We start from the raw sequence: 23,028 nt of genomic DNA, 5'->3' as shown, positions 1-23,028 counted from the left end.
ACGGTAGGGAAAAGGAAAAGAGGAGGGAGGGCAGGGGACGGTAAGGAAGGACAGCTGTCCATCAGTTGGTCCCCGTCAGCGTTCACACCGCTGGTCTTTTGTCCCACTTTTGTCAGAAATGGCATGCCTAAGAACTGGTGCTTGGTACCTCTCTTTGTCAGCGGGCTCTCGCGTTATCCTGCAGGCAAGGTACTGCCAGCGAAGAGGTGACTTGATTCATTTCCAGAAAGTAAACACAAAGCATGAGAAAGCCAAATGTGTTTTGGTTGGCCTTGAGGATCTGAGAGGACTGCCGTTGCGGACTGTCCACTGGCCAACTGCTGTTTACGTTTGCAGCGTGGTTACGCTTTTATATTTACCTTTGCTCAGTGTGCTTTTCTAGTGGTTTTTATGGGCGATTGAGGATAAATGAAAAGACCTTATATGCTGTGAAGACAGACGCTGAGTGTAAGATGGTGCTACTTGGAAAGGCTATAATCAGTCTTTCATGTATTTGTGTTTACCCAACGTTACTTGGAAATGCTGTGTGTATTCCGAACGTGAATTTCACTTTAATCCTTTGTTCTGCATGGGAATCTTCTCATTTGGACTCATTTAAGAGGATGGTCTATCTTTAGTACCGTAGATAAACTTTTCTCTTTTCCTTTGGTGCCGGTGTGGAGCTCACAGGTGATGCGCAGTGCTCATTTGTGGATAAGGAGGTAGAACATGTCCTGCCTATCAACCTCCAAACACCGCCTTGTGAAAGTTCTTTCTCCCAGCTCCATATCTTACATATTTAAGTGATCTAAAGTAACAAGGGGAGCTAATGTGTTCCAGGAAAGGGATATATTTATCTATTACAGAGTGAACTTTAGTCAGTGGAGGCTGTTAATAAGAAAGCAATAACGCAGTGAGTCCCGTGACTTATCTGGAGATCAAAGGAATTATATGCGTATGGGATAAAGGTAAAGTGGAGTGAAGAAATGAAGAAAGAAACAGTTTTGCTGCTGGGTTTGTACCATTAGTTGAGAACTAGCAGAGGTATTCAGTCTTAATGGGAAATGAGTGAGCAGTGTACATCTTCCCGACGAAGCCGGTCAAGTGCAGAATTACCTTCAGCCCTCCGACAGCTTTATGATCCACACTTCCACTCTGTGTTTGGACTTTATAACAGCAGTCACGGCAGTGGATGATTGCCAAGACCAAAACAAACTCCTTGTTAATGAACACAGAGTAAAAAGGACTTAATAGTTCCTAAGACATCCTGACCTTTAACGATGGCTTAGTCAGATGCCTTTCAGTAGTGATGAAAGGCAGAAAACTTTCCTCTTGCGGAGGCCTCAAAGACAGCTGGATAAAACAAAATTGTTCTCAGTACAGATTGCTGGAAGGAAAATAGTTTGTTTTCATGTGTAAGGTATGCATCCTTCCTCTGAACTGTGGGGTGGTGACTTACCCTGTCAGGACGGGATAGCATTTCGGTGCGGCTTAGCAAAGCATATCCAAACTTCTGCCAGTCCTTGTCAGTCCTGGACTCTCAGGCCACTTTTAAAAGTAAATTGCCAGTACTGCAAAAAGCTGAAGCTGAGGAGAAAAATGAGTGAGTAACCTGATCACTCTGATTCAGGTGTCTGGGGTTAGGTTTACAAAGTAGTTAGGCTGAGTAAGTAGACTCCTTGTGGGATGTATTCCTGTTAAATCTGAACCTACAAATTGCAGTATAGTGTGCGTATCCATGCATGTATTTTATATACACAGTCTACACCGTACTTTGAAAGGCCGGTATAAATTTGCAGGAGTTAAAAAGAGAGTCCAAGATAAATCACTTGGAATCACACATACCCGAAGGCTTCTCAGTCTCTGCTTGAGAAGGAACCTGAGCACAGGCATGCGCTGCCCCTCTGGCTTCAGTAGTCATCCTAGATGCTGCTTTGAATTTTTGGCATAAAGAATTCTTGCAAGCGTAGCTGGGAAAGTCTGAAATATCTTTATTTTTTTTTTTAAAATATCTTTATTGCTCTGAAATAATTGCAGCCTCCTGACCGCATTCACGTCTGAGAACCAAGAGGCAAATAACTGCTCTAATTTAAATGGGATGGCTTTGTAATCTGAGCCTGGAGAAATGAGCTGCTCTACTCATCAAGCGCAAAGCCGTGCAAAGACGTAGCTCATCCGCGGTTACCTGTTGAGTATCTTTAGTCCGAGTTCATTTATTTTACCCATAGGCATCAAAGGAAGATGTAACTCGTATGTTCACATCAATTGTCGTTTCATGACCTGTTGCATGTAACATCTCCGCATTAAATTAGGAGATTTGGAACATCTCCGTCTTTGAGGCTGCAGGGAATGATGCTCTGCTAGAAAGTCTGAAGTACTAGCAGCGCATAACGTCTTGGGAGAGTTTCTGTGGCTTATGTGTTGGATGGGAAGGTGGATTGTGGCTGGTCATTGCCTAGTGCAGAAAGCGGGAGACCACAAAAAGCTGTGTGTTTAGGCACAATTGCAATAGTCTGCTTGAACCGAGGTTTGGAAATGTGTGTGTGGTGGGTCAGATCCCATATACCTTCAAGGAGCTGGAGGGTTGAGATGGAAAATGGCTTTATTCCGTCTGTCAGAGCTGCATCCGCACGGGGTTTTGCAGACTGACATGAATTTTCTCGGCTACTGGTCAGTTCAAAGCCAAGCTGATGAGCTCAGAGCAGCTCTGGGATGTTGCTGGAATTTGGGTTGCTGAGTACGCGTAATGATAAGCTGGTCTGAGAGCTCTGGGCTGTTAGGTCAGTTAGATGAGCTCATGTTTGCCTTGCAAAGATAGTGTAGACACACCAAGTTCCAGGAGACACGGTGTTTTCCTGTTGTCTTAGCCAGGGACACGTGGTCCCTCCCCATCCCAGTTATAACTGCCCGAGACTGTGTTCAGATACTTACTCGGAATGAGCACTTGATGTTTTTTAAACGTGTTTAAAAAATGCCCTCCAGTCCTCCAAATGGGCTCTCATAGCTCTTTTGATATGTTTGAGACCAGAAGTTGCTTTTCTTCTGGAGAAGATGGGACTTGGAAAGACCAGCTGGTTGTGATGGTGAATGTCCAAAAAGGACACAATCTCATGCTGGCATGTGAATGGGCTGGAGACACTGCTCTTCTCTTTGGTTTTATTTGTAGGAATGTGCGGTAATATTTTAATCCCAACAAATTATCCTCTAAGGACAGTTCTGAATAGACCAGCTGTCAGTAATTACACAATGAATTCAGGGCACTGTCTACTGAGTCCAGCAAGTCTGGCCTTTAAAACAAATACACTCCTGGGCAGCGGAGCCAATGAAACCTGCTTTCCTGTTTGCCTTTGTATCGTGTTTGAGCTCTCATTTGGCTTACAACTGGATGATGTTCAATGAGGACTGATCTCACACCAACATCCTTCCCTCAACGGGAGCATAAATGGGATTTGTCACTTCTAACCTGATCCCTGTTTCAGTGAGAGTGATATTAGCTTAAGAGCTCTGGGACTTTGCCACCTCTGTTAAATTTGACTGCATCCATTGGTGGACTCAGCAATTATTTTGGAAGGAGAAGGGGAGATGGGATGGAGAGACTCAGATCCACACCCCTTGATCAAGAGGTTGCGCCAAAAATCTCCAGCAGTGTTGGTAGCGGAGGAGAGGAGCACATCCGCTGTTGGAGTTCCTCCTGATAGGAAAGACTGGAAATATCCTGATAGTAGGAACAATGGATGGAAAATAGTGCTGAACCACACCAGAGCACTGACTGCGAGTTAGAATTCTTGCAGATCTCAGAAATAGATGTCATGAGGAAGTTCTGGGATCTCCATCCTTGTTTTTTTTTTTTTGTTTTTTTTTACAGATTAGAAAAACTCTGCCCAAAAATATCTTGTGTTTTAGGATGAATCGTCTAGATGGGTTCTTGAGGTCTTCCCAGGTGTGTTTTCTGCTGACCTACGCAAACCATCTCCAAAGAAGCATGGCATCAAACAGGAAAAATAATAGACCTTTTAGTACCCTGCATTTCCATGGCAGGGGGACATCTTGAGAAACTTGCTTTTAGGTTAGAGCAGATCACTGAAATGTGCTGGCTTTGCAAGGACAGGCCAGACGAGACACTAGGGGCAAGCTGTAATTTAGTCTTTCTCCACTAACTGCTGTTGGTTGAGTCTCTTGATCTAAGAAGCTTGAGATGACAAGTTGACCTGTTCTTTTCTCTCCCCACACCCTGAAGACCTGGGATGATGACCTGGAAAGATCAGCCCATGCTTGGGCTCAGGAGTGCATCTGGGACCATGGGCCTAGTGCCCTCATCAGGTCAATCGGACAGAACTTGGCAGTTCACTGGGGCAGGTAAGAGTTGGGGTGCTACAAGCCCGTTGCAAAGAGCATTTTATGGATCCTCCTTTAGAGCCAGGTGGAAAGGTTTGCCTTTTCAATGCTTAGTAGGGCACTGGGGAGTCGGGAGAAAAGCTGAGGATTGCTATTGCTTGGGTGAAATGGTTATAGCCATATCGTAACATCTGCAGCCACCTTCAGCTGACTGTTCCCGGCAAACCAACATTGATGCGGGTTACTCCATTTGTCTGTATCTCTGGGTAACGCAGCTGTAATGTGCTCAAGGTCACCCTTTCTCCTCACGGAGAGCAGCTACAGAAGTCGTAACCCTTGCTCCTAAATCTGCTGTTTCAGGGGGGTTGCTGGCACCGTGCTGGGAACCGGCGGAAAGCTTCTCAGCAACAATGTCCGGACTCAGCTGCTAGTTCAGAACTTAATTGCTGTATTTCCCAGAAATATTTATCCACCTCCTAATTTCTCTTTACTGAAAACACTTTGCAAATTTTTTTTTTTTCAACTTCCTGGGGAAGGTTTTCAACCTGGAGTTGTTAACCCAGCTAGGAAAGCTTGATGTTAAAGGCTTCCGCATGAATTTGCCTCTCCATCCCATGGTGAAATTTGTATGTTGTTAAGCCTGCTTTGTACAGCAAACATTTTGTACTTGCTCGGGAGCCCTAATGGGTGGAAACGCAGTTATGTTTGTGGTAAATCAGGGAGAACTTGGTTGAAAGCAATGGAAATTCGCTGGTGTGAATTTAGCCCGATATAAAAATCGGGCCCGCTTTTGTTGGCAGAATTGAATAATGATTGGAAAGTAGAGCGGTTAATCCATTGGAAACAAAGTCCAAAGACGGTGCTGTTCTTGGCTCTCCTACAAGCGTTCAAGATGGGTATGGGTTACTGATGGAGGGAGATCCAATCTTGCTCCCTTTGCGATGACTGAGAGGAAAAAGAAATCAGATTTATCTCAGTTTTTTCAGGAACGGGCCATAACTCGATTGCATCAATTTCCTCTCCTGTAAAATAGGATTCGGAAAGTATTCACATAATGACATCATGAGATTAATGTTTTTAAAATATTTCTAATGAATGATTTTTAATGAGGAGTTGGCTGAAAGAACAAACTCCAGTTGGTAATGATATCATTTGCGTATCTGGCTCCTTGCTTCATGTGAGCTGTTGAAAGCAATAAAAAGCCGTGGGTTTGAAGCGCTGCTCTGCTTTGATAACAGAGTTTGCAGATTGCTCTGTTTGCTCACTGCGTACGTAGGATGCAGAATGGATATGAGTTTCTATAGGCAGCTTCACCACCGTTGGTGCTCCCCCGGACAGCACAAGTAGCATCAGTGCTGCCACGGAGCGCGGTATCTGGTGCGTGGTTTGCACAAAATAGGGGCGACGGGTGCCGGGGCTTGGTACAGGGGAAATTGCTGCGATAAACGGTGGGGTACGGGTGTAGTGCACCAACTGTTCTGCACCAGCTCTCGGAGCGATGTGAGTGTGAAAGAGCCCACTGGCTCTCAAAGGTCTTACAGTATTAACTGCTAGCGTACTTCCAGATTTAGCAAACTGCTTGGTGGTGAAATAGGTACACGATGGCTTTTGGTTTAAGATGTTTGGCAAACCTGAGCTTCTGTTTACTTTCAAAATACAACTTTCCGCCAAACTAGAAGTTTTTTGTAGTTGTGTGGAAAAGTCAGGAGGACATTTCAGGTCAGCGGCACTTGAAAGGCATGTCAAACCTATAAATAATACAGAAAGTCAGACCGGGCTGTGAATCTTAAGGGGGGGGGCGGGGGGGGAGGAAATCAACTTTAACATTTTCATTTAATTTTTTTTTCCTGACTTTTAGACCATATTACTGGGTTCTTTAAGCAACAACTTCTCAATGAATGGAACTTGCCTTAAGAGACTTTTACATAAAAATTAGCAGAACTTGCATTAAAAAATCTGAGCTTACGATATGGCAGGAGGCTACAGGTATTGTTTGACGACTTCTACCAGAACTTCACGATTTAAACTGTCTTTGCTTCTTCAGGTATCGATCTCCAGCTTTCCATGTCCAGTCTTGGTACGACGAAGTTAAAGATTACTCGTACCCGTATCCTCATGAGTGCAACCCGTGGTGCCCGGAGAAATGCACTGGCTCTATGTGCACGCATTACACCCAGGTAAAGGAGGCACAAGGCTTTTGCACCTATGTTTTCTGCATCCCCCCATGTCCCAGCTGGCACCGCAATGTGTGCCCATGGTGGGGTACCTTGCTTATTTTCGATAACGGTATTGCACTTGCAGATAGTCTGGGCCACGACGAACAAGATCGGCTGCGCCGTGAACGTCTGCAAGCAGATGAACGTCTGGGGAGAAATCTGGGAGAATGCCGTCTACCTGGTCTGCAACTACTCGCCAAAGTAAGGCAGATGAGCTGGGCTCTCTCCAGCTTTCCTAAAACTGGCAGGTTGCTTAACTAGCCTGGGATCTGGGGAAGAGATTTCAGGCAGTCTAGACTGGTGGTTGTGGCTTTAAATTTTCTCTTTAGACGGCAGCACAGAGCTGGTTCAAGATTTCTGAGCATTGCCTGGAAAACTGAATGAGGGGCTGAGGCCAGGCCGGAGCTTTGATGTTCCTGCCATGGGAAGGAGGAGCAGAAGATGGCCAGGACGGAGCTGGCGTGCGCTGCCAAGCGAGGTTTGCTCGCTCCTGGCTACCGGGAGGGGATGGGATGGGGATTAACGCCGCTCAGCGCTGCCCCGGCAGCAGCCTTTGGACCCAGCCAGGATAGGCTGCCCTATCGCGACATATTTTCACCCTCCCCCTGTAAAATGTGCTGGTTTAAACACACCGCTGCTTCATGCAAAGCCAGCCCTGCAGCGGTGGGTGGTGGAAGCAAAGCGAGCCGGAGCCCGCTGCAAGGAGATGCGAAGAGAGAAATGCCAGACCCGATGAGCTCCCTGTGGCTTAAAAAATAAAGAAGAAAAAAAGTGAAATAGCTAAATCTTGACCGATGCAGTTAACTCGATGGTTTGATTAAATTTCGAAATGAAAAATCACATTTCTTGACTACTACATCCAGGACAAGCTTCCTCCCTGGCAATGGCAAATAATATTTTCTGCTTTAATGGCTAATAGAAGAAACATTCCCATTCCAAGTCCTTAGCGATTTAAATCCGGGCAACAAAATGAAAGAGGGAAATCTCTGTATACCAATGGAGTGGCTCGGAGAGCATCTGACTTCTGGAAATCGTAGGGCAGAATAACGCGGAGAAGTAAGATGTGCGGGTACAGAGCTGGCAGCTCATAGCACGATCCAGGCAGAAGCCACGGGTGGGTTGTCTAAGCCCCTCTCCCCACGTTAGCTACTGAGCACTTTGTGCTCGTAGTTTGGTGGGATTTAATAACCTGCTTCTCGTATGGGATCGCGCCGTCTCCCATGGAGCTCCCACAACAGGCTGGGCTATTTGCACGTCATCCATTCAGGGCTGCTGGATGGAAAAACGCTCTGTTTCTACAGTTTCTGCTTAATCTTTTCTCTTTGGCATCAGCGCGCGTTGTCCTCATCTGGCCTTATAGGTGGAGACAGCTGAAAGAGCAATAACCAAAGGGTTGGGAGTCGCGGGCTGAACTCCGGCTCCTTCAACCTTCTCAGCCCCTAAAGTTTGCAGTACAGAACACCAAAAATGGCTTTTGTTTCTGGGTAGTTTCTTGAGGAAAATGCGGTAATCTATTGATTCACTTCTGTTTACATGAAATCGCAGTATTTATATTCGATTTTAACGTAAAAGCGATATTGCAAGCAATTTATTTAAGTAAAACCCTAAAATTGTCATCTTGGAGGTGAAATGAGGAGGAACATTTTTCTTACAAGGCTTTCCTAGGCTGGTTGTTTAGTCTTTGCTTAGTTATTCTGGGCCAGGATAATGTTTCTGCATCCCCAGAGGCAAAACTGGGGACTTGAGGATGGCCAGGTCGGGTGAGGAGAGAGTGGCAAAGTGCTGCTCTGGTTCCCAGATGATCTGGCGTGAGGGTCCGTGTGTTTGTGGGGTTTTTCTGCTTGGAAGTGGTTCCAGATGGAAAACGGAGCAGCTTTTAAAATGGTAAGAGCTGCGCTCCAACCTGTCCCATGCAGTTGCCTGGGGGTGTTACAGAAAATGATGGGAGACTTGTTGCTCTGAGGAAGGAGGGAGATGAAGGCAAACGTCAGGCAAAGGGAGGCAGCAGGCAGGCAGCCGCTGAGCTGTCGCTGGAGGACGACAGGCAGCACGGGGATGGAAAGAATGGGAACAGACATTGGGGACAGACGGTCTTTTCCCCATTTACAGCCCCCAATCCAAGGATGAGCACAGCAGAAATACCCATTTTCCCCATTCCCTTAGGGCCAGGCAGTCTGGGGGGGCTTGGATGGGTATTTGATGGGTGCACATTGCTCCTCTGCTTGCAGGGGCAACTGGATCGGTGAAGCCCCGTACAAGACCGGCCGCCCCTGCTCCGAGTGCCCGCCGAGCTACGGAGGAGGCTGCCAGAACAACCTCTGCTACAAAGGTAGGTGGTGGGGGGCTTAGGGCACCCTCATAAGGGGAAAAGGCTGGAGCAAACATGCCTGGAAACTTTTAATTAGAAGCAGCCGCAGCTTTATGCACCTTTTAATTAACCATCCTTAATATTTCGACATCACGACACGTGGTAAATTGGTGGCTGCTGCTGAAACCAAAAAGCCCTGAACTGCTTAAAATCTGGAGCTCGGATTCGGTGCCTTTTCCCCGGTGAAAATGAGAGCGAGCGCTCGGATGGGGGAAAGCTGCTCTGAGCTTACGTGGGTTTGGCTTGGAAGCTCCGGCAGGATTTTGAGCGCTGGCAGGCTGCGGGTAGGAGCGATCCCGTCCTCACGGGGTTTGTTTGGGAAGGGAATGTTCTCCGGCACTTTGCCAGAGGCGATGTGGGTGGGCAGAGCTTGGCCGCCTGCACCGTCCCTTCGGGGGCCAGGGACGAAGCGATTCCCTCTCTCCCCACCTTGGCTTTCACGGCTGCAAAATGAATACAGCAATTCGTGTCTCTTGGAGGAGAGGAGGGGATCGTGGACGGTTTTTCCTGACCTGTGGAGTTTTCTTGGAATAGAGGTCAATAGAGTGAAAAATACTATTAACGCTGAAAACTCCAGTGAAGCAGTGCTATATCCCCAGCACGCATGGTTTTTGGGGGTCATCCATTGCGGGCATTTTTCTTCTCCCACGTGTTTTGCTTCACAGAGAACTGGGCTCTTAGAAACAGGCAGGTTCCCTGGAGACTTGCCCAAAGCAGAGGCTTATTTTGCTGCAACATTGCATTTATCGTTCTTAGCCTACGGGGTTTGGGGAGAGGACCCCAGGGTGCAGGTGGGCTGCAGTGGGGAGAGAGGGGATGGGATGCTCCAGTGGTACAGCAAGGAGGAGAAAGCCCTCTCGGAGCCACCATCCCTCATCCCTTTGTTTGCATCGTTCCCCTCCTTATTGCCGAGGACAAGAGCGGCGCAGGGTTTTGGGTAGGACGGGCCAAGTGGAATGAATTTTGCTGGCACCGTTTCCCAAACCCCTTTGCCCGACTGCAACAGCAGGCAGCTTGTTCTCTGGTGGAGGTAAAGCAATGGATAAACCCGCCGCAGACGCTAAAGCCGGGATCACGGTGTAGTAGGACCCGTGCTTTACCGGAGGATCGGCTGAAGCTGTGCTCCTGCGGTGGTTTGGAGAAGCAAACCCAGGCGGGAGGAGAAAAAGTTTCAGCCACCTTCCCAAATACTAGGGCCCTTTTTTTTTGAATGCACTCTTCAGCAAATTTGTGTTTTCCTACTGAGAGAAAGAGCTGTACGGGAAATAGAAGAAGAAATATCAGCACTTTTTTTTCCACTAATTAGCGGGGTTCATTTCAAACCTTTACTGTAAGATGCTATAAATGCCGCTTTGTGCGCAGAGGAGCAGGGTCCCCTCCTGATGCCACACCTGCCCCGGCAATAGCTCTCTGCTGCATTTAACGGGCAGTTTTGAGCTTCCAACTATTTAAAAGCAGATCCTCCTCAAACTAAATCACTTCCCTCAAAATACGAACCTTTTCCCCCATCAATACGAACACGCTGTAATTATTTTTAATTCCCTCTTCTAACAAGATTACCGTTACGAAGATCCCGTCATCCCTGAGACGGATGAGACTAACGAAGTGGAGATTTCGCAGGTGGCGGAGCAAAAGCCGGTGCAGTTCTACCCTCCGGAGAGCAAGCCCAGCAAACCCATCAAGCCCAAGAAAATCATCCCAGACTCCTACATGAGTAAGACAGCTTCTTTCTTTTCCAGTTCCTATTAAGTTTTAAAGTACCTCTATGGGAAAAGGTATGGAAAGCGACGAGGAGGCTAGGGGAAAAAATAACTGGGAGGATGTTTGAGTGGAGGGGGAGGTAATCTGTGCGAAAATTCACTGTTAATTATAGCAGAAGCCTGCCAGAAGTGGGGAGCAAAGCTTTCAAAAGCCACTCGTCCCTTCCGCTCTTCAATCTGCAATAGTTATTTTTTTCTTTTAAGCCATCTCAAGGAAGTATCAATGAACCAAATGTCCCCCAATCAGTAATCAATTTAGGGAATTTTGGTTTTATTTCCCACTGAAAATACTCCACACTCAGCAGTTATCCCCTTGGCAGATTTTCTGGGTTTTTTAGTTTGTTTGCTTTTTGTTTCTTGCTTGGGAAGACTTCTGAAGGTATTTGTGGAGCTGGTAGTACTTCCTCAGTTGTTTTCTAATCGCTGTTAATTAAAAGAGACTTATTGTGAAAACAAAGTGGGGCAAGCCAGTGCATCCTTTTATCTACCAGCATCTCGAGAGTCTGTAATTAAATGGAGAATGAGAGCTCTGGCTGCAGACCTCGGGCTGTAAATCAAAGCCTTCAGCTGTCAGATGTTTCTTCCTTGCTAATATTTCCAACGACACCTGTCTTAGGTGAAGAGGCACAAACTGCTCCAGGCTGGGTTGGTCTGTGATAAGATTTCATCTGGCTTCACCAAAGACCTCCAGGAAAGATGCAGGGTGGTTGCTCAGCTCTGTAGTTGGTGAGCAGGCTGTGTCAGTCTCTTTCCTTTTCAAAATATTTATCTATTTTATTTTTTCTCCCCAGCACAAGTCATTACCTGTGAAACCAAGATGAGAGACAAATGCAGAGGCTCAACATGCAACAGGTAATGTTTTATTGATACCTCTCGGAGCACTGTGGGAAAAAATGGCCTAAAAATTGTCCATGTCTTACAAACATAGGACAGGCTATACTGTGTATTTTTTGTGACTATCTAGATAGATCTCTTTTTTTTTAAAAAAAAAAAAAATCCTCAATTTATCTTAATACAAAGCCTTCAGCCAAGCCTAGCAATAAGGTGACTCAGTTTATTTTATTCGGTCGTGATGACCCACGGTTTCAGGTGTCCAAAATAATCGAGTAAATTTTGGCAGAGTCATTTTTGAGCCTTTTTCATGCATTCCATCACTGTCCGAAGATAGATCTCTTTTTTTTTAAAAAAAAAAAAAATCCTCAATTTATCTTAATACAAAGCCTTCAGCCAAGCCTAGCAATAAGGTGACTCAGTTTATTTTATTCGGTCGTGATGACCCACGGTTTCAGGTGTCCAAAATAATCGAGTAAATTTTGGCAGAGTCATTTTTGAGCCTTTTTCATGCATTCCATCCCTGTCCGAGCCAGACCAATAATTCATGGCTTGTCCCCTCCCAGTCAGTCAAGAACTTCTGGTTAAGGTTTCTGCAAAGAACGGGACAGTTTATCACTTGGAGAAAAACCAAATCCACAGAATCTAAATATTGGTTGGGCTTTTAAGGAGGGTGGAGAAACTGTTTTAAAAAGTAGCTATTTTGTAATCTTGTTTTTAAATGGAACAGTTACGTGAAATGAATGGAATGACTATTAAATGAAATAGAGTCAAAGTCTGTTTTTCTTGAATTGTTTTTTCGCCACCCTCAAAGATACATATCTTTACTAGGTATTTGTGCCCAGCTGGCTGCTTGTACAGTAAGGGAAAGATCTTTGGAACATTTTATTATGAGAGTGTAAGTACCTTTTAATAGCTCATAGATGTAATTTGTGGGGAGTTAGTGGTAATAACAGAAATGGGAAATGCCAGCCATACTAGTGTAATTTGGCTTTTCGTATTCTCCAGTTGTGGTGCTGTAAAATGGTGCTAATAAAGATTATCTGTATTTTCATCATCTTGGTGATGGAAAAAAAGCAGCAGTCTGGAAAAGCAAAGAGATTCCAGACTTGATTTTGTTATGAATGTCCTCAATGTGCAATGAAACCCATGGAAAGTGAGGGATGGGGATCAATAGACAGCTCTTACAAAGATCCCTTCTTTGGTGTGGGCAGCTGTCACGCTGAACAGAAACTTTATACGAAAAACACCGTTAAATGTTGTAACTAAATAATGTTTTGGGCTGATTTGCTGGATCTTGAATTAGCAAGATAATTTATAAATAAAGCATGGCACTGTTTTCCCATCAAAACTACTTCTGGGGTAAAGAAAGGTTGGAGAGAAAAGGGTTTTTGTGTCAAAGCATATCTGCTTTCCCCATTCTCACCGTTGGTGCATGACTGCATCGCCCATGATACATCTTTGCCCTGCAACTTCGGTGACTGCAGACAGCCAACTCCTCCAAGTGGTTTCAGTAGAAGTATTTTGGGTTTGAATATTTCGTTAAGAACTGGAAATATTTCATACCGGTCATTAATTTCCAATGCTGTTTTCCTTCTAAATTGTATCTAAATGTACGGTTTTGTTATTTAAAAAACCCTTGCCGTTCAACCCGGCAGTGCTTAAAATAATAATAAAAGAATCAGGCTGTGTTGGAAGAGTAAGATTTAATAACCAGATTCCAAAGGAGCGTACTCGGCTTATTTTCCATTTGGCGCTTTGGTTCTGGTTTCGTTTCTTCTTCATTTTTTGCACAGCGGTTGGTCAGCGTTGCTCTGTGAGTGAGATGTATTTCACGTACTATTGGTATTTGTGCCCTTGTCAGTCATCAAGCATATGTCGCGCTGCAATTCATTATGGCATTCTGGACAATAAAGGAGGACTGGTTGATATCACGAGGAAGGGGAGGACACCGGCTTTTGTGAAGTCTACCAGGAACGGTGTGGAGTCTTTTAGGTACTACCTGCATGAAAAAGTTTTTGTATTTGCTTTAAAAATAAGCACATGTTCAGTCATCTTTGTTACTCACATGTAGACACAGTGATTCAAGTAATCCCAGTATGCTTATTTTTTTTGAACAAATGTTTTTGTTTGCTTGTTTTGCAGGAAAAGCAAGCCTTCAAATGCATTCATGGTTTCCAAAGTCACAAGTAAGTTTTAAAAGTTCAGAAGAAACCATTGTTGCTAGAGCTTTACAGGATACTTGAAAACATTTTTCCTTACAGAGCTCTTTTTCATTTTAAGTGGTCATGTCAAATGGTTCAGTACCACAACTAAATCCTGGAGTGGTGATCCATCACCCACGATGGGCAATTCCACCATCAAGCACCTCATTTTTTCTGTGGGGATCTAAGAGGAAGGTAGAGAAAAAGGTGATAACGGGGCCATTTCCAGCGGCATCTCCTGGTGATGGATCACGGCCGGGTCCAAAATTCAGCTGCAGTGTCACATACTGCTGATAGTAAAGTGATGGAAGCTGAGCCATCCTTGTATGAGAGCCTCAGTCTAGTGTGAACACTGTATCAAAACTGAAAAAAATACTGTATTAAAAACTGAAAAAAAAATACCTAATATAATAGAGCAATAGTATAATGAAACACATGAATGAAATTAGTTTATAACAGTAAGTCATCATATTTGTTATGAGCATATAAATAAATACTGCAGAGTTCTACTTTTTAAACAATTCCCACTTTCTGAATATCTTTGAATAATTCCTCCTCCTCCTCCATATAATCATCATTTTGATCAGATTGACTTGAGCCACTTTAACGGAAAACCACAGGTGTCAGGTTATTTAGACTCCACATCTGGAGCCGTAGCAAAAATACACCGTCTTGTGAATCGACTGCTTTTCTCTTTTGAAAGCTGTGACCTTGTTAAGGCCACATTGTAGTACGGGAGCGGGATTTCTGCTGGAGAGCTGGTCAGCCCTCTCCTGGGTCCATGCTGCTGATAAAGGAGGGAGCAGCTTTCCTCCTGGTGCCCTCAGCTGGACATGGGTCTCACCAGATGCGTTGCATGAGAGTGACTTGTGTTTTCTACAGCTGCCGGAGCTCTTCGGTCTAGTAATTTGCCTTTTCATATTTATTTCTGCAGCGCAGACGCTGGATTGTTATACTACAGTAGCTGAGCTGTGCCAGTTCAAAAAGCCAACGACTCATTGCCCAAGGTAACGCAAGCCCACTTAAGTTCGGCTTAAACCTGCTCTGCTTCAAGGCGGGACAGCTTAATGCAGGATGCTGAAGTCCCCAGGATTGGGGGCTAGTGGGACTGGAGCTGATTTTACCAGATGAACTGGAGGGGGGGGTTGGGAATGGCATGTTTGCTCCTGCCACCGTGCTTTTCTTGGTATCGCAATAGAAAATATTTTTTCAGACCGCTTCAGTAACATATAAGGCAGGCTACGTGATCCTGTTTCAGCACACCCCTATGCATGAGCATCCAACTTCACGCTCTGCCTTTATCAGCCTGCACTTGCTGTTTTTTTGGATGTGGTTTTCCTTTCCACCTTAAAACATGGAAGAAGTTCATTTTAGGAAGCTGCTTTGTGCAGGTGTAAGTTATGCCAGGGCAAGGGGCACAAACATGTGCAAATAATTACATGCACAGCATTGTGCAAAAATATAGGTGCTCCCCTTTGAAAACGTCATAAAAGACCAGTCCCTCTTACTGGTCTAAACCTCTCTATTTTCAGTTCTGCAGCAACTACCAAATGTCATCTGAGGGGAACAAATAATTAAATTCACTGCTGTTGCCACCTGCGGACCAGATGCAGGCACTTGAAATCTTCCAAGAATGCAGCTTGCTTTCCTGTCGAGCCTTGATATAAAGAATTAATATGAATAAATTGTTTTCTAGGATTTATTGTCCAGCCCACTGTAAAGATGAGCCATCATACTGGGCACCGGTGTTTGGCACAAACGTCTATGCGGATGTGAGTATGCCCCTTGCCCTGATGGCCCCGTGTATCACGACGTCTGTATCGCAGGGCCGGGCTCGTACTCTGATTTTGGGAAGAGAATCAAACTCTCCATGATCATTGCAATGTGGGGATGGGTCAATGGGGATGAAGGAAGAAGTAGCACCAACAACTACAACGTCAGGCTGGGGTCAAGGGGCTTGGGGAGCCTTTCCACTCTCCGACACTGACTTATTCTTATGGACTTGGGCAGGTCACTTAACCGCTCCATGCCGTATGGGTTATAGCTGTGAAACCATGGTAGCCCTTGTCTGCCTTTGCCAAGTGTTTTGGGATCTACAGATGAGCACCAAAGGGCTTTTATTATATACCAGCACACTATATAGTTGGCAAAAATTGACCTTCTTCCACCTCCCCTGTCTTCTTTCTGGGAGCTGAACAGCGTTTTTGAACAGTGGGGACACAGGGCAGAGCAGTGGAAAGAAAGCATGCAAGTTGGTTTTATTGGTTTGTTTTTCTAAACTCTGCTGATGGGGATGAGCAGAGACTTGATGCTGAAACTGGGCAAAAACTAGACAAAGAGTCATTTTTTTGAAATCTCTTAATATTAGGCCTCTAAAAACTGGGTTTCAACGTTTTTCCATTTGCGGGTGCCTTTTTTTGTCTTTTTCTTCCCCACCCCCCCATCAGAGATTCTCTTTAGAAATGCCAGCTCCCTGGCTGGTGTGTAGCCTGTAGGAAAATGCTTTTTGAAGGCCTGGGGGAAGCAGTCAGCAGATTGTGAACCCCCAGCTTGGGGTCACCATGGAGCTTTGCAGACTCCTGAGAAAAAACATCCTGCAGAAATCATACCATAATTTAGGGAAAGCAATTTATGAAAAAAAAAGAAACACCACCATTTTTTATTTTACTTGAGACCAATGTTTTTTTAAAGGTAGAGCTGCACGAACAGGTTTGCTCACGTGCAATTTCATCGGGCAGCTGCCACCGCACGGTACCCGCCTCTGTGCATGCTCCGACCTGCAGGAAATGGAAAATAGTTTTCTCTCTTTTGCTGAGGACAAAACTACCTCAGATTACCCCAAACGGGGCCTGTGATTACAAGGGTATTAGGCGAGGACCAGCATCCTGGGCTGCCATTGTTTCTTGATTTGTACTGATGCAGAAGAGTTAGTGTCCTTTAATGAATTGCAAGCTCCATTTCCTACCGTACCCCCTGGATATTGTTTCATAAACGGGGGCATGGACTGTGATTTGGGAGAAAAATAAAATAGGGAAAAAAAAGTAAGTATTTGGCCGCCTCCCAGAGGATTTGGTTAACCTGTTTCTGGACTACTGTACTAATAGGGCGATGTGGGTGTACTAAGGAAAGCATTTAGGTTTTTGTGAGAGTGTGAGGTTGCAAAAGCAGGTGAAACCAGCTGGGAAAAAAAGGAGTTGGAGGTGGCTGTGAAACGTGCTGCAAAGGGAGAGGTATTGATGCTGAGAAATGCTCAGGCTGGAAAGCTGAGGAGAAAAACGCGCGTGCTGTGCAGGGAGCGTTGGGGCACCGGCTTTTCCCAGGGAGCACGGGCTGTGCTGGGTGCTCTCCAGGAAGGGATGCTCCGAATTAACCCGAGCCCGTGGCTGAGGAATAATTACAGGAGGCAAGAAGCTGGATGAGACAAGTGCTAGTCTTCTGGGAGGGCTTCATCTCTAGAGAGGCACCTTCATGGCCCTGGAGGGACTTCTGCTCCAGCTGTGTCGTCTTCAATAAGTTATCTAGAAGAGAATGAAGCATTTTGCCCCATTTCCAGTCTGCACTCCCTGCAAGGTGTCCTCTGGGCTTTTCGCATCTTCTCCAAAACATTGATTTGCTAAATGCTGTGGCAGGTAAGGGGTTGATAGACCGAGCTATGATGACAAAAATGCTTGGCTAGTCTGTGTAAGGACGTGATTCACTGTGCTTTTGGGCTGAGATGGCATTCACATTTACACAGTCCCAGGAAGGCCTCTGAAAGTTTGTTTTGCCACAAAGAACAAAGCTGTGACACAAAGAATTGGCAGCTTTTGTGGCGTAATTCTTATTTTTATTCAAGGGGCATAGAAACCACTATCTCGGTTTGTGTTAAGGGATTTTTACCCACTTTAAATGCATTCTGATCGGACTGTTTTTTTTTTTTTTTTACTCATCATTATAAAATTATCTTGGATCGCATGCTTGTAAGATTATCCCCTGGCTAGTCCTGGTGGCTTAAAGCGTAAATAGATATTGGCAACCTTTGCTTTAAAAAGCAGTGCAGGGAATTGTTCATGGTGAAATTAGTAAGACCGTGGAGGAGTCTTAAATTTTGGGGTGAATGAAGGAAATGCAAGAAGATACGCTATGGGAAAAGTTGGTGCCCAAATCCCAGGTCTTTCCACCGAATGGCATTGCTTTTTGGTGAGAACAGACTTGCTGCCTGCATGCAGGGTTTGCAGATTGAAGTGGCACGTTGGGGGCACAGGGGGGACATATCCAGCATCCTCCCGGGGCTGAAATTTGTGGGGAGAAGCAGCTGGCTGGGGAACAGAAAATTTGTTACCTTTTCCCTGGTGGCACATTGCAGCAAAGTTCTTTACACTGCCACGTAAAGGGGGCGGGGGGGGGATAAAAAAAATTCTGTGAATACATGATTGTGCCTTGGAAATAAAACTCATCTCTTCTTACTGTGGACAGGACCAGTTCTGGGGTGATGCTGGAGCTGTGTAAACACCTGGGGGTCTTTATCAAGGCTGTAAAAGAGCTTTTAAGTTTCATGAGAAGCCGTCATCTGTCACTCTGCCTGGCTCCTACTGTGACATAAGACTGCAAGAAAACCCATCCCCATCCCTGGTCAGGAGCCCTGTCGAACTAGGAGAGAAAAACGACTCTCTGTTCTTGAGATAAGGTCTTTTATCCACAGTTGTGCAGCAATTAGTTGGAGGAGGATAGATCACCTGCATAAGGAGGCACATGTTTTATCACCAGAGCAAACCAAGTTGGGTGTGCTCAGCTCTCAGGAGATACGAACTTAATGATTAAACCAGTCACACTAATGAGGAAATTATGGGTGATTAAACTCATCATCACAGACTATTGCTAATGACCCACTATAAAAAGTATTATCATTTTATGGTGTATGCCTCGGAGTCCACTTGGTCAGGAAATGCTCTCAGAGCATCCCAAGGGACTACACCATGGAAAGCTGTTGCGTTGTCCACGCAGCTGTTTTACTTCTGAGTTTGAGGGGAAGGCCTTGTTCTTGTAATGTCTCATCTTCCAAAAGCTCTGCGATCAATTCATCAAAGCGACGCCTGGCCTGGGATATAAAAGGGCTGTAATCCAACAGAGTGATAAGAGGAGGTTTGGGTTAAGGCAGCAAAAAGCCTGTTGGTCAGATCTTTGAGTAAGCGGCAGAACAGCAAGTCCTGGAAAAAACCAGGACTGCCTTGAAAAGAACATTGTTCAGGATGTCTCCCAGTGGACAGTGTTGCAAATTGCTTCAGGACAGTTTAATTTTACGAGCCAGTTCTAGATTTACAGATTTCCCACCACATACTAGGGTGAATTCACAGCATATCTTCCAAACACAGCGTTCCTTTGCTCCCTTGACCATATATAGAAGCAAAATACCAAATTGGCACTCAAAACTCAGAGAGCTGCCAAGAGATAGGCCATCCAAAGTGATAAATATATATAGGGGACAAGGCAATCTTGCCATATATGGCTGCGAGAATGAAACAGCACGGTCCGTGTTGTACGGACACGACGGGAACATTTGCCCTTGGCATTGCTTTTGTGGTACTTCGATTTTCAGTGATCAGGGAGTTTATGGGGTTGGGGTTTTCACCTGCTGCGGTTCCCTGTGTAAAGCTGGTTTTTGCTTTTTGTTATTCCAGCTTGCTGTATGTGAGTCCTCTAGAGAGCTGATGGCCAAGTTTATACTATGCTTAAGCCTTCTCTGCTTTTGCTCTCTTTTCTGGATGCTTTGGGAGCTTAGTCATCAGTTGTTAGTGTCTTGTGTTCCTCCAGCTCTTCTGACTCTGCACATCTCGGAGAGCAGGGCAACAGTGCGCTATGCAATAGAGAAGCTTTAGTCTTTTCAGAAGTGTTAATCTCCCTCCATACTTGGTGTTGTCTTACGGGGTAATGTCTGTCCAAAAACTACATCACTCAATGGGTGCAGTCCTTCTGTTTTCCCTAGAAAGAAGGATGTGAACTGTCCTGGATAATTGGTGGTCATTTACCTTGGTTCAGGAAAAGTGTCTGGTTTTCAAGCAACTGGGTGAATAAACTTTGCTGAGGTGGCTGGTCACTAGCAAAGAGTTTCACCGCAGCGGTTTCTCTGGTGCAGACCCAAGAGGTGCTGGCTGGGAAGTTGTTCTCAACTCAGCTTTGGCCCTGGATAATCTCCCAGGTGCAGCTCCACTGCAGACCAGAGGGGTGGAAAGGCTGCTTGTCCTCTGCGGTGGTGGTGGATGATCTTGCAGCCAGGGCTTGTGACATACCTGCGAGATCCGATCCATGACATCTTTTATCCCTAGTCTGTCCATAAAAGGGACAGATCTGTTTCATAGCTTTTTCACTTCCCCCCTCCCCAGTTTTCCTTGATATTTATGGATCTGGTAAATCTCCAGATATAAAATATAGACACTTTTTAAGTCAAAATAATTTAATATTTTTCAGAGCTCCAGTATCTGCAAAACTGCAGTCCACGCAGGAGTCATTTCAGATGAAAGAGGTGGTTTTGTGGACGTGATGCCTGTAGAAAAGAAGAAAAGTTACGTTGGCTCCTTAAAGAACGGAGTCCAGTCTGAGAGGTGGGATTTTTTTTTATTGTACTTTCCTCTTATTCTCAACTGTGTGTTCAGTTGTATGTCAAAGTCAGCAGGTATCAGCTAGAAAGGCTAGTGGATTGGAAATACGTGACTTAACAATGTCACTCTGAATTTTGAGACCCAAACAAATAGAGCGTGTTGTCCTGCTCTTACCTTCCACAAGTGAGGAGCTGCTTTCAGATTGGTGTGAAAGGTGTGAAATACTGTTAAGCCTTGTTTTATTTTATTACGGTATGAGTCTGTATTAATACATTTTGGTGTGTGTGTTTGCCTTGTTTTATTTTATTACGGTATGAGTCCGTATTAATACATTTTGGTGGGTGTGTTAAACACGTTAAAAGATAAGCACGGGTATTTCTGCAACTTTCAGTCTAGGTCATGCTTTGGGGCTTATAATTGGCTTTTCCATTCCATTCTGGGGTGTGGGATGCATTTGTATTTGTTAACTGATTTCCTCTATTCTCTTTGAAAAAAGTGGGAGTAAATTAACCTCTTGAGAGACCATCAAACAGTTTTTGAAGATGGATTTGCCACCCTTGTAATTTTTTTATAGTTTCTTTTGGGCCGACCTTGCGGGTTTCAGTGAACAATTGCAAATCAGTGCTTCCAAAATCCTGCACCTCCGGATGATCGCAATGATCAAGCCTCTGCTCATTCAGTCCTTTTAATTGGAAACTTCTGATCCTTTTAATTGGAAACTTCTGATTCGATCTGTGACGTATTTTTTCAGATATTAATGTGATGGTGCTGATTTCTGAGGGCTATCTTTGCAAACATAGAATTTCCCTCTATTTATGGGGGTTTTTGGCCACTACTAACATGGCTCTGCCTGCTCTATGTAGGTCCTCTTTTATAATTACCATAAGAAATTCAAAGAAGTTTGCTATTTTTATTCTAATAATGGGTATCCCAGAAAGCTGTAGAGCATCTCAGAAAATAAAAATAAACTAAGACAGGAAAGCAATAGGCATTAAAGGGACGTAGATGATCTTTCAGGTCCCTTCCAACCCAAACCGTTCTATGATTCTAAATATGGACTTTTTTAGTATAGATCTGTCACGAACAGCATTTTGCAGTTCTGTGATTTGCAATTTGGTAGATGGGATTTAGGTGACAAATCTCCTGTTTGTCTAAGTTTTCTTCTATCTCTGTCTTAGTTTCACTTATTTTTTATAGTAACAGACAATTTTTTACTTGGATGGCAAACTCAGCCCCAGCTAAGAATAAACTCTACCACTAGCAGTGCCGTGCAATATGAGCTCCCAGTGCTGATATAGGAGGCGAGGGAAACCAAAGACACAGGGATGAGCGTGAAGGTTTGGAACATGTCATTTACACTCATCAATAAAGAGCACATTCATGCTGTGAGATCTCCTGGACAGTGAAATAGCTTTTCAAAGATCAAGGTGAAAACTTTACCCCTTAGGACAGTGGAAATAACCTTTGGTAAAGATACATACCCAAACAGGTATGGGAAAAGGTTGCCCTTAAGATTTGCTGAGTCTTTACCCTTGTTGGAATGTTTATTTTGCAGGAATATGAAATTTTGCTTTTTTTTTCCTGGGGTTTTGCAGCCTAGCAGGGCTGAAGAAAGAGGAGCTGGGAACAGAAGTGCCCCCATGCACACAGCCGCCCTCAGCAGCTCGCAGTCGGAGCGGTCGGGGACACCTCTGCAGATGGAAAATCAATATCCGTATTTATTGTCATTTAACATGAGCTGATCTGGCTGCTCCCATTGCCAGCATGGGAGAAGGGCCAGACAGGCCCTGGGAACCTGCCAGCCTGTTTGACAACTTTTTTTTAAGGAAAAGATGTTCCTCTTTATGCCTAAATCTCTGCATAAGGGAGCACAGTGTTCCTTGGATAAAAGCTAGCACTGTAAGAGAAGTTGTTGTTTCCCAGCTCCTTTTGTTGTCATTAGCGCTGTGGATTTGGATTAAAAACATAAAACAAAGGCAAACTCATGGATCTGCACCTCTTCTTTTTCATCCTTTATCTTTTTCCTGCTCCCAGTAGGGCCACATCAGCACAGAGCCAGTGTGCTGAAGCAGTGCACCCCAAAGAAGTTCGGAGTTGCCTGTGGATCTACCGCACTTTGGGTCCTGCAGTGCCTGCATTTGGTTCATTAATTTTTTTTTCTTTTTTTTTTTTTTCCTTCAGCTTGAAGAATCCTTCAGATGGAAACGCTTTCCGAATCTTTGCTGTGAAGCCGTAAATTCCCAGGGAAGGTGCAGGTTTCTTTGGGAGAGTGCTCTGTTGATCTCCAGAGACAGGAAGGCTCCTCTGACAGCATCAGCTCTGACCGTACCCTCCTTGCCGATCTCTTTCAGGGAATTAAAAAAGAAAAGAAAAAAAAAAAAAAGACACCAGGTTCTGACTCAGCTGTTCGCATCTCATCGCACCCATTCAGCGTTGTATCTTTTTGTTTCGTGTTTTTGTTTCTCTAGGGGCATTCAGCAATGATAAACTGTTCTAACTTTCAATTTACGAGAGAGGTGTGCTACACAGAACGGTGGTGGCTCAACGTACAGCAGACGTAGGGATCTCGGCCTGACCCTTAATGGCCTTTTTAAGGTGTGAAGCACCTACTGCGATGGGCGTGAGGACATGCGCTGCCGAGCAGACTCAAAAGTGAGCACCTGCCCAGGCGCTGGACCCTTTGAAATGAGAAACTGTTTTAAGAGTTGCATCTTTTGGAGAGAGGCTCGGTTTTGATAGAGTGTTTTTGTGTATGTTTGA

General features: G+C 44.8%; 1 protein-coding gene across 1 annotated transcript in view; it reads left to right on the top strand.

The window, feature by feature from the left end:
* CRISPLD2 (cysteine-rich secretory protein LCCL domain containing 2) overlaps nt 1-22,654 on the top strand; it is a 24,029-nt gene extending 1,375 nt beyond the window's left edge. The window contains exons 2-14 of the mRNA XM_009698154.1: nt 4,217-4,335; nt 6,359-6,491; nt 6,616-6,731; nt 8,759-8,859; nt 10,454-10,612; nt 11,450-11,510; nt 12,321-12,387; nt 13,354-13,484; nt 13,635-13,678; nt 14,628-14,700; nt 15,390-15,465; nt 20,138-20,271; nt 22,450-22,654. Coding sequence (XP_009696456.1) covers nt 4,217-4,335; nt 6,359-6,491; nt 6,616-6,731; nt 8,759-8,859; nt 10,454-10,612; nt 11,450-11,510; nt 12,321-12,387; nt 13,354-13,484; nt 13,635-13,678; nt 14,628-14,700; nt 15,390-15,465; nt 20,138-20,271; nt 22,450-22,504 — 1,269 coding nt within the window. The 3' untranslated portion in view covers nt 22,505-22,654. The remainder of the gene's footprint in view (nt 1-4,216; nt 4,336-6,358; nt 6,492-6,615; nt 6,732-8,758; nt 8,860-10,453; nt 10,613-11,449; nt 11,511-12,320; nt 12,388-13,353; nt 13,485-13,634; nt 13,679-14,627; nt 14,701-15,389; nt 15,466-20,137; nt 20,272-22,449) is intronic.
* The last annotated feature ends 374 nt before the right edge of the window (nt 22,655-23,028 follow it).

Source organism: Cariama cristata, unplaced genomic scaffold, assembly GCF_000690535.1.
Source record: "Cariama cristata isolate BGI_N322 unplaced genomic scaffold, ASM69053v1 scaffold8414, whole genome shotgun sequence".
Taxonomy (NCBI): Eukaryota; Metazoa; Chordata; class Aves; order Cariamiformes; family Cariamidae; genus Cariama; species Cariama cristata.
This window is presented reverse-complemented; position numbering and strand designations above follow the sequence as displayed.